Source organism: Caretta caretta, chromosome 18 (assembly GCF_965140235.1).
Source record: "Caretta caretta isolate rCarCar2 chromosome 18, rCarCar1.hap1, whole genome shotgun sequence".
NCBI classification, from domain to species: Eukaryota; Metazoa; Chordata; order Testudines; family Cheloniidae; genus Caretta; species Caretta caretta.
The window spans coordinates 8658507-8674305 of NC_134223.1; the positions used below are offsets into that span (position 1 = coordinate 8658507).

Below are 15799 nucleotides of genomic sequence, written 5' to 3' on the forward strand. Positions count from 1 at the left end.
TACAACTGGTATTTTTTCTGTTCCCTGTAGGAGCTGGACCTTTATCTGTAAGTTAAAGATGGCCTGTTTCACTTTCAGCTGTGCACTACTTCCTTCTGTTGTTCCCAGTCAATGCAGACTGCATGTAAGTGACCGATTCACTCTGTCCCTTCCTGAGTTGCAACCTCAGCCCTCATATTTACTGAAGCCTGCCAATGTTGGATGTGAAGCTGGAAGTTACTTCCTCCATCCTGGCCTGCACTGCCTCAATTTGGAGTTCTCTTGAACTGCGTCCAAGCTTGTCTTCAGAACATACAGTGCCTGGGACTGCATCCTGGTTTAGGCAACTGCAAAAATAAAGTTTTCATGCTGACACTTCATGCCTTTTGGGGGAGGACTCTGGTGATAAAAGTCTATCTTTTCTCCTTTCAGTCCAACAGAAGTCTAGTTCTGCAACGAATCAGAGGGCGTGTCTGATTTGGAAAATAAACAGTTATTCTCTAACTAGAATACACCGGACCCTCACTAGAACGCAAGGCTCAGGATCCATGCACGGGACCACGTTATAGCAGGGGCTGCGTTACCATGGATCCCAATTTAAATACTTAAATTTGGGATCCATCACCACGACGGTGCTATATGCGAATCCGCGCTATAGCAATGCGCGCTCTAGCGAGGGTCTGCTGTATACATTTTTCAGGAATAACCTAACTGTGACCCTTCACATAGATAAGCAGTTTGGACAGCAACAGGATTCTATAGCAGAAACGCAGAGAACCACTCTTCTAAAGAAAACACAAAAGAGTCCAGATGAAGGCCAAAAAAAAAAAAAAAAAGCAAGGAAGAAGTCCGGTACAGGACTTATATGGTTCTTGTGCTGGGCAACAATACTCCGCCAATGGGAAATGACTGCAGAAGAGAGGTACACGTGAGAATGGAGAAAGAAAACTCCCTGACCCCACTGTCCAGGCATGTAACAGTAATGATGAATTGGCCACATCAAGAGTAACCTCAGGCACAGTACAGACAACAGGAATGGGAATTAGTGAGGAGCAAGCGTTTCCATTCCAAACTGCACATGGTTCCCATAGCACAGCACCATAACATTTCAATGTGAGACCTGCCCAGCTATTTGTAGCTGCCAGAGCGGGTAAATTTGGATGCATTACATTAGCTGTTCCTTTGCACCCGCTTCCTCCACCGAGTTAGTCATTGGTGGAAAGTACACAATTTGTGACAAGGAGACCAAATTGGTTTCAAGCTATGACTCTCGGTAGAATTCCCTTTTGAGGCATCAAAAACTTCTCTGCCATCAAATCACAAGACAGAGTATTCTGGAGCTAGTGAACACTTAAAAGGTTGCAGTGAAACAAGGACACATCTGCTATTCTTGTTTCAGGCCTCAAGTTGGTCAATACAGTACTAATTTAAATGGAGAGTTAACCAAAACAATTAAATAGCCAAAAGTTATTTCAAAACTATACTGGTGAGCCTAAAATATAGTGTCTTGAAAATGTCAGTGAAAAGATCCAATTAAGGACCTGATTAAATTAAAAACATGATTTTACATGTTGAACTTTATGGTAGACTGCAAAAAGCCTACCAAGGAAAATATATAGTGCTGTTCCTAGGCATAAGATACCCCCTTAGGTGATGGGATACACAGGGTTTAAAGCATGAAGAGAAAAGTACTCTAGCTGACAACTCCAGCCACCTTAAAGCAAACTGCTTACACACGATACCCTAGACAGACATACAACTACCTCAGAACTCCTGCACACACAGCATGCTAGCTCTTCAGAAGAGCCTAAATATTTGCTGATTATTCATTTGCACTGGATTCTGACAAAGCTATTTTACATAAATAAAGCTACTATGGCATTTTCAGAGCAAAAAGTCTGAGATCTGAAGCTAACTTGAGTTTCAGAGTTTTCCATTGTTTGTATAGAGGTAGTGCATCATTTCCCTAGTGGCTTTTTTATAGTTACTTACATTGGACGCAGGCCTCTGCTTTAATGCATCACATATGAATTACATGGTCTGCTGTTAAAATGACGACAGAAGCATGAATTTCCTCATTAAAGCTCAGAGAGTGAAAGTCAAACCAAACAAAGCCTAGTAGTGCAGGCCAAGGTGTACTGAGGACAATCACTCTCAACAGGCTATTGTTTTCCTTGGCACGAGCTGTCATGCAGTGCAAGGCCATGGCCACGGCCAAATCCTTGGTCTCCATTTCACGGCTAAGATTGAAAGTATTAGGAAGGCCTAGCGATAATTATTTGTCCCGGTGAGCATAACCAAGGCATAATTACTATAAAGATTTTAAACAGTACGTAATGCACAACTGTCTCCAGATGCATATTTTTGCTTTCCCATCAGTTTCTTCTGTAACATCAACATAGAAAATTCATGCAGGTCTATGGCAAATTTTTGGTGCTTCCAATAGCAACACAGTGCTTCAGTTCTGCAATGTGGATACATGTCCCTTTCCCCCTTCACACCTGGCACAGACAAAGCAATATGAACTGTTCTATTCATTTCAGAGTATGCATTGTCTGCCTTATCACAGGCACTGTGTGTTTTGGAGATTCTCATTGTGGAGCTGAATTGCTGGCCACCACCAGTATTTCCATTAACCGCTACTGCCCATAAAATGTGCCTTTGACAGCAACACTTATGACTATTTAGACAAATTGGACACCCTACTCTCAAAAGGTTGATCTTTTTCTGCAAAGGCAATGCAATTAAAATGCTGGTGTGAAGAACCAAGAATTAAAGAGAAGGATCAATAGGATTTGTTTTACAACAGTCAGGTACAGTAGCAGCCAAACACTTCTATAAGTACTGTATGTTTGAAGTCTTAGGAAAAATGCAAAGAAAGTTATTATAATCAACAAATGAAATAATCCTACAGAATACAGGATTAATCTCATAGGCCAGGTTGGCTTTAGATAGAGACATTTTTATAATTCAGCCTGATCTTGTAAGGGCAGGCAGGAGCAAAATGAACAAGTCCATCTGTAATTATGTAAGATCTAACCTAAAGGATATTAATCAGGAAAGCATGTAAAAGTAGAAGCTGTGAAAATTCAGCAAGCCCACTTCAAACACAGCATTAAAAGACTGACAAGGAAACCCAAATTCCTACTGAATTTATTATTTTTGTTAACATTACTACCACCAAGAGAAACTTCATATGGTAACAGGATAACCATTGAAAAGTGTACTTGTCTTAATGAATTGTGATTGCAGGGAACCCCAGCGTATACAGCACCTAGTACAATGGGGCCTCTAATCCTGATGGGGGGTTTTGGATGCTATTGCAAAACAAACAACAAAGGACATGCCTTGAGTTTGTAAGGCTCTGGGTACGTCTACAGAGGGATTACAAAAAAGAAGAAAAGCAAACCTGTAGCTGGCCTGGGTCAGTTGACTCTGCTCACCAGGCTTGGGTTCCAGGGCTGAAGAAAGATAGCTGTACAGACAACTGGGCTTGGGCTGGGGACCCTGTGAGGGTGAAGAATCCCAGAGCTCAGGCTCCAGCCCGAGTTTGACAGTCTAACAGCGATTTCTAGCCCTTCAACCCAAGCCCCATGAGCCTGAGTCAGCTGTGGGTCTTTTATCCCTTCGTAGACATGTCCTCTAATGCTAGTATATTGTAGTACCTGTCTGGTAAGGCTTCCTCCGAGGTTCATGGTACCGGAACCAGTTTTGTTAGTTTGCAGCCATAACATCACCGTGGAGGTCAACTTGTAATGGGCAGTGCGACCACTGGACTTTTCCTGAAGGGGAAGAGGAGAGAGAGAAGATGGAGAGACAAGTTAAAACATAAAACCTAAAAGATGGCAAAGCATGGGGGAGTCACATAGCAGCCACAGGATTGCAAAGCATAGCTGAATGGCCAGACTGAAGCCAATGTTTTATATTTTAAAAATGCTCTCTCTCTCTCTCTCTCTCACACACACACACACTTTCCTAAAGGCAAATCTAGTTCAAGCAATTTACTCCCTAATGCCCCATTTTTATTACTTAATTAGTGATGTTTATCTGCAGACCTTTACATTAAAATAGTGCATGGTTACATGCACAGAAAACAGCATATTTTCAGTCTTTCTGGGATCCTTTTGATTACAGCCTTGACTTATCTTCATCCAAATTGCTTACGGGACTTCAAAAATTAATAGAGGAAAGGTTTACACAGCCCCAACACAACACTGCATTGTTCAGCTGAGCACCTGTATGCCTTTACTGTCTGGAATTAACTGGCTTTTGTTTTCATTTAGGAATATCAGCTGCCTCACAGGATGTACCTGAACTTCCACCACATGAATGGAATCCCAGCATCCCTTAATCTTCTTTGATCCGTCTCCAGCTTTCTTAATAAGGATCACACCAGCAAAGCCATGATCCAGATCCCAGAGGTAGACCGAGGAGACTCCACCTTCAAAATACCTGCAGGAAGAGAGCCAATAAAGATCCCAGATCAGCAAGATCCCAGATTCCAGAACTTATTTTTTAAACTGCTGTTGAGAGCCTAATAGATACCCAAGAACTTCAGTTTACATAATTTTACAGCATTCATTTTAATAAAAATGATGGTACTTTTCTCTTAAGGAAAATAAAAAGCTTACATTGGTTAGTGAGAAATAGTTATTTATGGATGTCTATCCAACTTGAGCAAACAACTCCTCCGATTCCAATTAACTGCAACAGCTGTTACAGAGCAAGCTACAAATCAGCTGAAAGTAAGTGCTGTATTTTATAGTGTAGTTTTTCCTTCTCACTACTGAGTGTGTTTGGGAGTTCTTTATAGTAAAGTCTGCTAATTAAGACAAAAGGGAACCAACAGGTGGCTTTATGCTACAGTCTGAAGTTTGTGTAAAGAAAGCTGACAATTTTGATTTATTGCCATCAGAGTTAGACTGAAACCAAAGTTTTTAGAAACGAAGGGCCAGTTAAACAGTCTACAGAGGACCGTTGGGCCAGCCAGAGTGACCACCATTGATGGTGCCACACCAGGCATGGTGTAGTGAAGTTTCCAGATCTGGCTCAATCCTCTGAATACACAAATCTCTGGGGCGGCCCTGCAGGCTGTGCCTGGTGTCCATGGACAGTTTGAGTGTATGGTGTGCTGGAATGTTTTTGTCCATCCCAGCAACATGGCTGAAAAGAATGCACCTCTGCTTTTGAATATGATAAGTGATTGAAGGAAGGCCAGATCTCTAGGAGATGACATTTTACACAAAGTCAAACCAGTTTATGTACAGGATTTGGGACTGACCGCGCATATAGAACGTGTCTAGCCACTCCAAGTCTGCTTGTAAGAGGTTTCTGACCCATACAGCAACACAGACATGGATTTCATGCAGGAGGCTGGTACTTTGCCTGATGCCCACACTTAACGGCTGATGTAGGCCAATGATCACCAGGGTTCCAAGTCACCTTGGAGCAGCTCAGGTGGAATACCATCAGGTCCCGCAGCACACCCATGCCATAACTTTTGGATGGGTGTTTTACATTTTGAGTGATGAAGGATCAGTGTTTGTCCATGGATCAGCAGCCATGTGCTTTGCCAGGTCTCATAGCTCCAGACAGACAGTCATCGGAAATGCCTGGTTCAGCACATTTTCATAATGTGGCGTTGTTTTCCTTCTGTCCGGACCTTGTCCACTGATGAAAAGGGAGAGCCATCTGATTTCGTGATGGGAATGTTAGAAGGCTGTTTATGGCTCCACAGGCTGATGCAGATTGTCGTACTTCAAGCTGGCCTCTTCTATCTCCCAGAGAGTTGATGTAGATCCCACGGTCACGTTTTGTCGTGGCCCAGAAAATGTCTTTCAGCCATGTACTTGGACATCTTGCTTGTGTGCTTCTGCCTTTCTCGCTAATATATCAGAGACCTTTTCAGAAAGCCAAGGTTCCTTACATGACCCTCTGAAGCTAACTGTTCCATTGGTGGACATGTAATATAGCAGTATGTATACCACTCCAGGCAGGCACTTTTCATGTTGTCCAAGAAGGTACTGAGGGCCACTGGCTAGCTTTAAATATTAATCCACCTGGTATCCTGCTTGGGAGCAGGTATAAACCAGGGAATAAACCCAGAAACATTGAATTCCTTTTTTTTAGTGGCCAAAAAGTACATTCTTGCAAAACTGTGAGAACTATGAACTCTGTAAAACCCCACACCTGCTCTCCTGCTGATCTAACTGCTTTACACCTTTTGTACCACATTATACATGTGGTGGATGAAACATCTACTGTAAAGTAAACAGATATAGTAGGGATTGGGGAGCATACGGTTTACTTTTTGCTTTTAGCAGACTGCTAGACTGTAATCCTATAGCATTTTAGCACAATTACTACAATTCCTTCAACCCAACTTAGCAAGTGTCAACAGTGAATCTCAAGCTCTCCTTATGCAAGAGATGTAAAGTATGAATATTCTCCCACAGCATGCAGAAAACTGAGATTTTAGTAATTTAACTACTACGCAAAGAATTTCAGTCCCTGCTTCTCTTAACTTTGTACTTATAGGTTTTTCCATGACTCACACAGCTATGAGTTCAACATTCATATCATAAGGCTTAAGATTTGTCACACCATTTAATAGCATGATTTTAATTTGGCTTTTGTTTCTGCTTTACTGTTTAACTAGTCTCTCATACTGCTAGCTATTAGTCATGACAGGACCTAATGTGTATACTACCAAGCTGACTGTTCATAATAGTGTGGTTCTAATGCACTGTCTGCTGTTCACTCAGTCTGGTGCAAGTATAGGAAGCTGAAAAAGCCAAGAGACAAGTGCTCATATAGCTATTGACATCTAGTTCTTTTTATGAGTGCTCTTTATTCATATGCTCACCATGTACATTTATGGGTGTACACAATATCAGAGAATCCATGTTTTGAGGAATGCAAGAGCAGATCATGCAAGCATCTGAGAAGGCTGCTTGAGCGGTAGCCCCCACATTGGAATAGAGGCTCATAGCCAAGGGAAGGAAAAAGTCATCCAGGTTAAACAGTTTTGCAGCCCTAACTTTAACTGCCTTTTGAGGAGCATGTTCATTTAAATTTACAAGTGATTTCATGTTTCCCTTCAGCAAGAAAGGAAAACCCCACTCCATTATTAACATGACAAAAATCTTTTTATTAACTGCATTCAAAGTTTGATTCCATGTGCTGTTCATTTTAGATCTCTGGATATATTACAGACAGTTCCAGAAGTAAAATGTGTCCTCCCCACCCAGTGCCCACAGAATAGTGTGAACAGATAGAAAGATTATTGTAAAGGAATGTGGCCTACTCTGCTCAAATATTCTCTCTGCATCTGTAGGACACAAATCAAAGCTTAAAAAAAACCCACACACACACACACACAGAGACCCGTGCTGCCCAAATTCTTCCTTATGGCACATATCTACCATCATACCAAAGAATGCTGAAGACTGGGAGACAGGTATAAACAGTTAATTCAATACCACAGCAGTTAGTGTCCAGTGAGGGACCTTCACTATGGATCAGCAAGCACAGATTTGGCATTTAGTAACAAAGAAGCATATAGTACTGTCCTATGAAGTATTGTTATCCAGAGACATTACCCCTATTAAAAAGGGAACACCTTTCAACTGAGCAGACATGCGAAGCCAGAATTCTGTTGGGTTACAAAAAAAACCCCTCACACTCTCCTGAAGCATCTGGGAATGGATTGTAACTTCTGCATGGATCAGTGTGCCTTGCAGTTCCTCAGAAACCTGAAGTTCCAGCCTGACCGATGCGTCCTTGGAGAAGAGAGCAGAAAGGCTGAAAGGCTAGAGAATAGAACCTACATCTGCCTCCATAGCAAGTGTGCTAAAAATCATTGAGGGTGAACTGGCAGTCAGTGAGATTACTTAAGAGTATACAGACAGTTTCCCCATTATACATTTTATGAGCTTGCTATGAGCCCGAAACATTAATTAAGAGAAGGACTACAACAAGGTTTTTTGGAAATTTATTCTTACCTACTGTACTTTGATCTCAATGACATGAAACAGGAAAAAATAATTTTTATGTGGCTCACATTTATGAGATTTTACATAAAGGCTTTTGTGGGTATTTTAAGAATGTGCTAAAATGTTGTTTGAAACCACATAAAACCATCTGAAGAACCTCCCGCCAGAACTAACAGCACACACATGGAAACACTTTAACTAGTCTTTGTATATTTAATGAATCAAATATAGTATTAATATTGTTTTAAATACTAACATGCTATTTCAATAAAGTTAACTTTGCCACAGCCAGCTTCAGTATCTTGAGACCCAAACGATAATGCAAACAATTGAATGCAGTCGTGTTTAAGGGATAAATGTTAGCTGTGTGCTTCACCAATATTTGATTATTCCAAAAATTCACTGGTTTTCCTGAGAAGAAAGTGTATATCACTGATCAGAAGCACTAGATTTCAGCCCAAGTCACATGGAGACGAAATTTTAGGTTTCAGGTTCTATTCCTCCCTAATCCGTTTTTATAACCCATACTGATGTGGGACATGTCTGATAAATACAGAAACCCAGAACAACATGCTTAGAGAACATTTCTTTAAGCTTACTTTCTCCAGGAAAAATAAAGATGATGCTACAGGTTAATTGGCTACTATGTAACAGAAAATTGGACAGAGATTGGCAGGATTTGAAATCTATATTTGTAAGCATGGATTTGCTGCACAAAGACTGGACTATATCCAAGAAAGCTTTGTCAGCCACAGATAAGACAGAGGAACTTAATAAAAAACTAAGCAGAAAGGTAGGCAACTGACTTGGAAAATTCTGCTGTATGACATAAACTGATGCCTTCTATAACGAAGAAAGGAAATGCATGAGTGAACTGGAAAGCAGGACCAGGTCAAGGGAACTAAACACAGTGAAGAACTGGAATCTACCAAGGGGCTCCTAGAACTGCTAGAACCTTCTTCTTTGAGGTGACAGTCTACATGAATCACTAGTCTTGATGTATGCCCCTCTGAGCTTTCTAGATTGTTGTACCTGTAACTGCAGTGTTGGGCAGATTATTGTACATCTTCCTCAGAAGCATCTGGTTGCTACTCACTGTCAGAGAGAGGATACTGATTAGATGAACTACAGGTCCGATTCAATATGGCAATTCCTACGTTCCCGTGCAACTTCTGGTGCTTTGCAAGGCTTCCCAAATGTGAATACATTTTTCCAAAGCTAATAAAAATAGCTAGGAACTCAAGACTTCTTCAGTTTAAGGACTGGATATCTCCGGATTATTCTTTGGCATGGAGGAGGGGGCAAGATTTTGCAGTAAGAGACTACTTAAAAAAAAAAAAGCATGTTGGTTGTACTAGCCAGCCACCGCCTTTATTAGAAATCAGAAGGCCGCACTGCTGGTTGACACACTCCTATATTATGGAGGCTTTAAGGGGTAACCAACCTTCAATAAAGAATGCTGAAACTGTTTCAGAGACTTAAAGTTCTGTTTCAGGAAATATTTACTGTGCACAAGAGGTAGATCCCTGGACTTACTGAAAAGGCACTAGATCCAATATATCAATAACTCTCGCCATCTAAAGTTCAGAGTAGCATGCCATTTTTCATTGGAACCCCTTTATAGTTTGAATGTCGTGGTCAGGTACACAGATTTTATGTCCATTACTCTTCAACCACAGAATTCCTGGAAAAAAAGTCTTTTTACACAAAAAATGTCACACTTAAAAAAAAAAATTACTTTTTTTTTAAAATGACCTACTTTATGAATGTGAATAAAAAAATATTTAAGTTGAGAAATCCAAAGCTTTATGAAGTGTTTGAAGTTTGTGTGGGTGGACACATAGGATGGAAACTTGTTTAAGGAACTCTAGAGAGTAAAAGCTTGGCAGAACAAAGCTATAACTTCAAGAGAGTTGGGTTGGGGAGGAAGTTTCCCTTCTCCCCAATAACACACCCTAAAAAAAAGGGGACAGATTGATCATTTTATTTTACCATTAAAGACCAGATTATTAATGATGTTGTTTGGTGGCATTGGAAAGCTCTTTCCACAACACTTGGTATGAATTTTGGACTAGGCACTGGTAAAGTGAGTTTCCATCACACTGCAATGAAAACAAGCTATAGCTCTCAATTTCACTAGAACCAAGTCACATCCATAAAAACACTTGGGCATTTTCCAGTGGGTAATCTAGTGCCAAAGACAGCGGGTGGGTTTTTGTATCTGGCTCACGACTTTTGCAGCACAACATTAAGCCACAAAACCCAATGCCAAGTACCAATACCATTTGTTTATGAAAACCATTTTAAAATGTTAAGTGGTGCTTTAGACTGGATTTGGTAAAGTGACACTGTTCACTTTGATTTTTTCTAGATATTTATATAGATGCTTCTTGCAATTGCAGAGTGTAACAGGAACAGCTGGTCAGCACCTAGAAGTGAGTCTAAGTCTCTTGATATAGATAGAGGAAAGAGTCCTATTGTCTCCCAAAAATGCTTTTGAGCATTCGTCTACAAGCATTAAAATCACCACCAAAAGGGCTGCTGTTTTCTGGCAGTTCTAATGGGTGACTGAATACCACAGGGAGGTCAATGGAGGAGCCTATTTGAAGGCAGAAGTTTAACTGGCTGGTAGGACACATGACAGCACAATTTTCATCATGTACCTCCCCCACCCAAAACCAAATGTTCACTTGCATTTTTGCTTTTTAAGTATAAAGAAAATGGCCAGTTTCAGCAAGTCCATTATTCAAACTGACTACATATTACTAGCTCATGGATGGAAAAAGATTTTAAGGCTACAGAAAGAGCTCAGTTTTCTCATCAGGTAATTTCACCGTTGACCTTCTCACGATCCCAGATTTACAGCAGCAAGAAAATACAGAATACTGTTCAACAATAAAACAAAAGGCATGAGAATGCACAGGACAGTTTGAGATGGGAAAAATGAGCAGGATATAATGCTTTTTACTGGCTCAATTAGAGACGATTCAAAATTCTTTTATTCCTTTCCCCTCATCTCACACACAATCAGGAACGTGGCCATATGAAGTTCTTTAAGGACGTTCCCTGAATACAAGAAAAAATAAGATGTGTGTGTCCTCAGTCCAGTTTAATGAACACGTCCCAAAATATGCCTGCGGATTCTGTACAGGTATTTTACAGAAATTATTTCCAGCACACACAGGTGCAACAGTCCTGTGAGCAAGCATACCAATAAAATTAGGTATGTGTAACTTCAATGCCAGTTACACTTAACTGCACATCTGGACTGCGGCTGGTTGACAAACTGCAAGGAGAGCTATGAAGACTAATAACGCTGCATGTTAGGACAACAGTGTTCAAAACAATGGAGCAGCTAAAAGTCAGAAGTGGCTTAGAATCCTGGCGTTTGTGGCTTTCAATACACTACCATTGTCAAAAATGACATTTCCCCATTTAAAAGAGGCAAAGAGTCCTGGGGCACCTTATAAACTAACAGACGTATCAGAGCATAAGCTTTCGTGAATACCCACTTCGTCGGATGCATGTAGTGGAATTTTCCCAAACATTCAACTGTACTTAGTGATTGAAATGTCATGACCAAAACCTCTTTGAGAAGTCACCAGCAAACTACCATTAGCCTTCAACACAAAAGACTAAGTCACCTTGTAACACCATGGTCTATCTCCAGTTACAGAAAAAGCTCATTAAACCACAGGAGGCAGAGACCTGCTTGCAAGCCTTTCACCTATACTCAGTGTGACCAACAGCAGGCCATTCTGTAGAGAGCCCACTGCATATTTAATGAAGTCGCAGACAAGTTTCACATTCTGCAAACTACAATTGCTCACACATGCTGTTCCAAAATAAACTAGAATGTCAGTCTCTTAAGAGGCAAACTGCAGAGGTACACAAAGAAGTCCTAGACTCATTTAAACAAGTAGTTCAGCACCTAGACGTACATAATGATAGGTTTCAGAGTCGCAGCCGTGTTAGTCTGTGTCCGCAAAAAGAAAAGGAGGACTTGTAGCACCTTAGAGACTAACCAATTTATTAGAGCATGAAGTGAGCTGTAGCTCACGAAAGCTCATGCTCAAATAAATTGGTTAGTCTCTAAGGTGCCACAAGTACTCCTTTTCTTTTTGCGAATACAGACTAACACGGCTGTTCCTCTGAAACCTGTCATTAGAGCATAAGCTTTCGTGAGCTACAGCTCACTTCATTGGATGAATCCGATGAAGTGAGCTGTAGCTCACGAAAGCTTATGCTCTAATAAACTGGTTAGTCTCTAAGGTGCCACAAGTACTCCTTTTCTTTAGACGTACATAGCTACAGAAAGGGTCCTAGTGGAGGCAGTGCCATAATCAGGACGGGGTGAGTGGGGCAGCTGTCTGGGCGCAAAGCTGGGAGGATGGAAAAACAGTTTGGGAACACAAACATGCTTGTTCGCCTTAGGCACTAAAATGCCTAATTACAGCTCTGTGTGTAGGTCCCAAAATCTAAATACAGGTAAGTGCCTTCCTTCCCTTTCTTCAGGGAAATTATCACAAATACAGTACAGGGGTAAACAGCTTCAGATAGCAGTCTTGTGACAAATTACAGCAAGATACGCTGAGTTACAGGTCTGCAATACGTTGATAGGAATTAGATCTTGAAGGCTCTCAAACGATTTACACCTTTACAAACTAGGCTGGAGAACTCTGAAGCACTACTGGCTACTCCACCTGCTATTTGGGTGTGAATCTAGGAAGTGCAGGACAAGTCACCCTGCTGCTTTAAGGAAAGATGCAATAAACCTAGAGTTAAGCCTCCTTAAATTCACCAGTCATTCACCTTTACTGATCTACACAGAACAATCTCTGTATTTCAACTTACCACTTGGGAACATGTTATTTTTATTTGAAGCATAAAACTGAATATTAAAATATATTTGGCAGAAAAGATGGGAGGCCTAAAATAAACTATTTCTTGTGCATGAGGCATTAAATGTACTGAAATCATGCTTGGCACAGATATTGTATGGCATATTAATTCATACATCAAGTTTACTCTAGCCAGTCAGGTTACAAGAAGGACTATTATTCACTGATGAGTTAGCCTTTTAAGTAGGGTTGCCAACTTTCTAATTGCTGAAAACCAAACTCCCCTCTCCCCCATGCCCTTCCCCCATCACTCACCCTCCCACCCCCGCTCCCTCTGCTCCAAAGCTGCAGCCTGACACCAAGCCTGCCTGCCCATGAGATGCAGATAGGAGACCGCCCTAGCTGAGTAGGGGCTGACATGGGTTGATGGCTTTGTGCCACCTCCTCCCCCTGCCCCTGGCCCCCCCTCCCCCCCTGGAGTAACTGAACTTTTGGTGTCAGGTCATGCCGGACACTGCTAGGGGTCCCCTTTTTGACCAGACTTTCTGGTTGAAAACCGGGCACCTGGAAACCCTACTTCACAGTCTGATACCAACTTATTCATTAAAAACACAGCATACTTTTAAAACGCTGTGGGAGAGCTTTCAGAGGTGCAAATGGCAGTGTAGTACTCAACCTAAACTGAAAGTATCCTCCACCACTTTCTAGGTTCCTGCCTCCACCACTCTCTAGGCTCCCCAGTCTGGATCATAACCATCAGATAGTCCAAAGGCCAGTTTCAGATCTAGTTCCTTTTTACTGTGTACAGACCTGTAGCTCAGTGTACCTTGACTTTCAAATGGAGTTAGGAACCGTAATCTGTGCCTTTGAAAATCTCCCCTTGTACTTTTAAGAATAAACTGCTCTATTCTGAGCATACATGTATATTCTCTAACCCAGATGCAGATGTTCAGCAATAAGACAAACAGCTATATGAGCCACAAAGTTTATCATTAATCAGTCTCACTATCTTGTTCTGATGCATCTGTCTGGCCAAACATTGTCTTGAAGGGGGTGTCAAGAGCTTTGGAATTATCAAACGACCAGCTGCACCTACAAATGTATGGCGATAAGCACTCTAAAGTGGCTCAAGAACGGGGACCTAGCAGTATTAAGGGGTAAGAGTCACTAAACATCTAAGCTTGGGTTTTCAAAATAGCCTAGGGGAGTCTGGAATTCTGATGGACGTCAGGCATCCAACTCCCTGAGGCTCTTTTTAAAATCCCAGCCACACAGACGGTAAAGCTGTAATGTTCAACAGGCAGCATGGTCTTTTGCAAATTAAGTTTGTCTTAAGGAATCAAAATTTTTGTAACAATCACAAAATTAGAAAAAGTAAGTGCCATTTCAGGTGGAGTTCAGTAAAACATTTGATTTTGCGCTATAAATTCTTACTTCAAAAATCATTTCAGATTGGTTTGGACAGGAACATGTGGCTCAAGAATTGGCAAAGAGCATATACAATACAGATAACCGTGATTTAAGAAAGTATCTAATGGCATATGCACAGACTGGTATTAGGTCACTTCTTAGGTAGTGTTAGTGTCTTATTAATGATTAGCACATTAATATGTACACAGATTCTGCTGAACAGAGAGGAGTTCAGAACACCAACCAGAAATAAGCCTATTGTTAGAGAAACTGATGGGTTCTTTCTCTGAATTCTAACAGTGATAAGAGGCTGGAAGCATACATTTGCTTAGGGGAAAAAAAATCAAAAGTAAATGCACACATCTTGATTAAGAGGGTGACTGGTGGGGCACGAGGGGAAGAGGATATAAAATAACCCATAAATAACTGAAGATTGAAATACCAGAGAAAGGATTTCAGTGTGATAATGAGGTAGCCAGTAAGAACTGGAGAAAGTTAAATAGAAAATTTAGTGTGAATATTACAAAAGACTTCCTGATAGTGAAGTAGGACACTATAAAATGGTTTCTTAAGGAAGTAGCAGAACTTTCATTGCTTGGGACACTGAAACCTATGCTAGCAACATGTGCTGTGAGGCCAATGCTGCATCAGCAGGGATGACCTAACAGGACTTCTCCAATTCTTGTGTTCAGATTTTAAGACACTAAGGATAGTGCAGCAAGGGAACCCAAGGGAGAGAACAACTCTGATGAGCATGGTCAGAATGCTCAAAGGTGCTTTAGAAGGAATTCTGCATATAGATGCACCAAAAATGAAGCACTGCAAAAGAATCAGGTCAACAGCAACTGAATGATGTTTCCCAGTATGCTCATCTTGCTTTCCTCTCTCACCCCTTTTAAAAACTCATCCCAGCCTGCATAATTACACCGACTAGTGCAAAGCTGTCTCTTATTAGGCTTTGAGCTGGCTAAAAGCAAGTTAAGGAAGGGACCCTGATTCGGCCCTAACTGCATGCTCTCTGAAGAGTTTGCTGGCATAACTGTCCTGTTTTTAATTCTGTAAGCATCTGAACATTAAAGTGACTAGCATTTTGGTGATTTAAGCTGGTCTTACGAGATGTCATCTTGTACTTATCAGTCGGACCCAGAGGCAAGAGTCATGGGTGACATAATCCTGATGTCACACCCTATTGTGCAAAGCCCCAGCCAGCAGTGGGATAGAAAATCTCAGGTTTCCTTAGTGCTGGGATGCATAACAAACACATCTGGATTCAATCTGCAGAGCCCTCACTGTGAAAGCCACAGTAACTATCATGCCTGAAGAGAAAGCCATCACAAAGGGCTAGTAAGCATTAATGAGGAACAGTGAGCTAATGGTAATAAAGTTACTTCAAAGCTTTCCATGGTTTTTAGTTTGGGAAAACTAGGTTTACATCTAAACACAGACAGAACTCTTACATAAAGAGCTCACAGCTGCCTAATCACTTCAAGAGCTGAAAATTACACTGCAGGCTGGAGAAATCTGAGCTTCAGTGATTGTACCCCCCCACCTCCAGTGCACGGTACTGGTGGTTGA

At 41.2% G+C, this 15799-nt stretch overlaps 2 protein-coding genes across 4 annotated transcripts in view; one reads left to right on the forward strand and one right to left on the reverse strand.

The window, feature by feature from the left end:
* SLC66A1 (solute carrier family 66 member 1) overlaps positions 1-4626 on the forward strand; it is a 46430-nt gene extending 41804 nt beyond the window's left edge. For both annotated transcript variants that reach the window (XR_007353300.2, XM_048825043.2), the window contains one exon: positions 4263-4626. The gene's annotated coding sequence lies outside the window, so the exon portion shown is untranslated. The remainder of the gene's footprint in view (positions 1-4262) is intronic.
* Positions 1-15799, reverse strand: part of CAPZB (capping actin protein of muscle Z-line subunit beta) — a 111770-nt gene that overhangs the window by 15154 nt on the left and 80817 nt on the right. For both annotated transcript variants that reach the window (XM_048825044.2, XM_048825045.1), the window contains exons 5-6: positions 4290-4431; positions 3645-3761 (exon numbers count right to left, since the gene is read on the reverse strand). In XM_048825044.2, coding sequence (XP_048681001.1) covers positions 3645-3761; positions 4290-4431 — 259 coding nt within the window. The remainder of the gene's footprint in view (positions 1-3644; positions 3762-4289; positions 4432-15799) is intronic.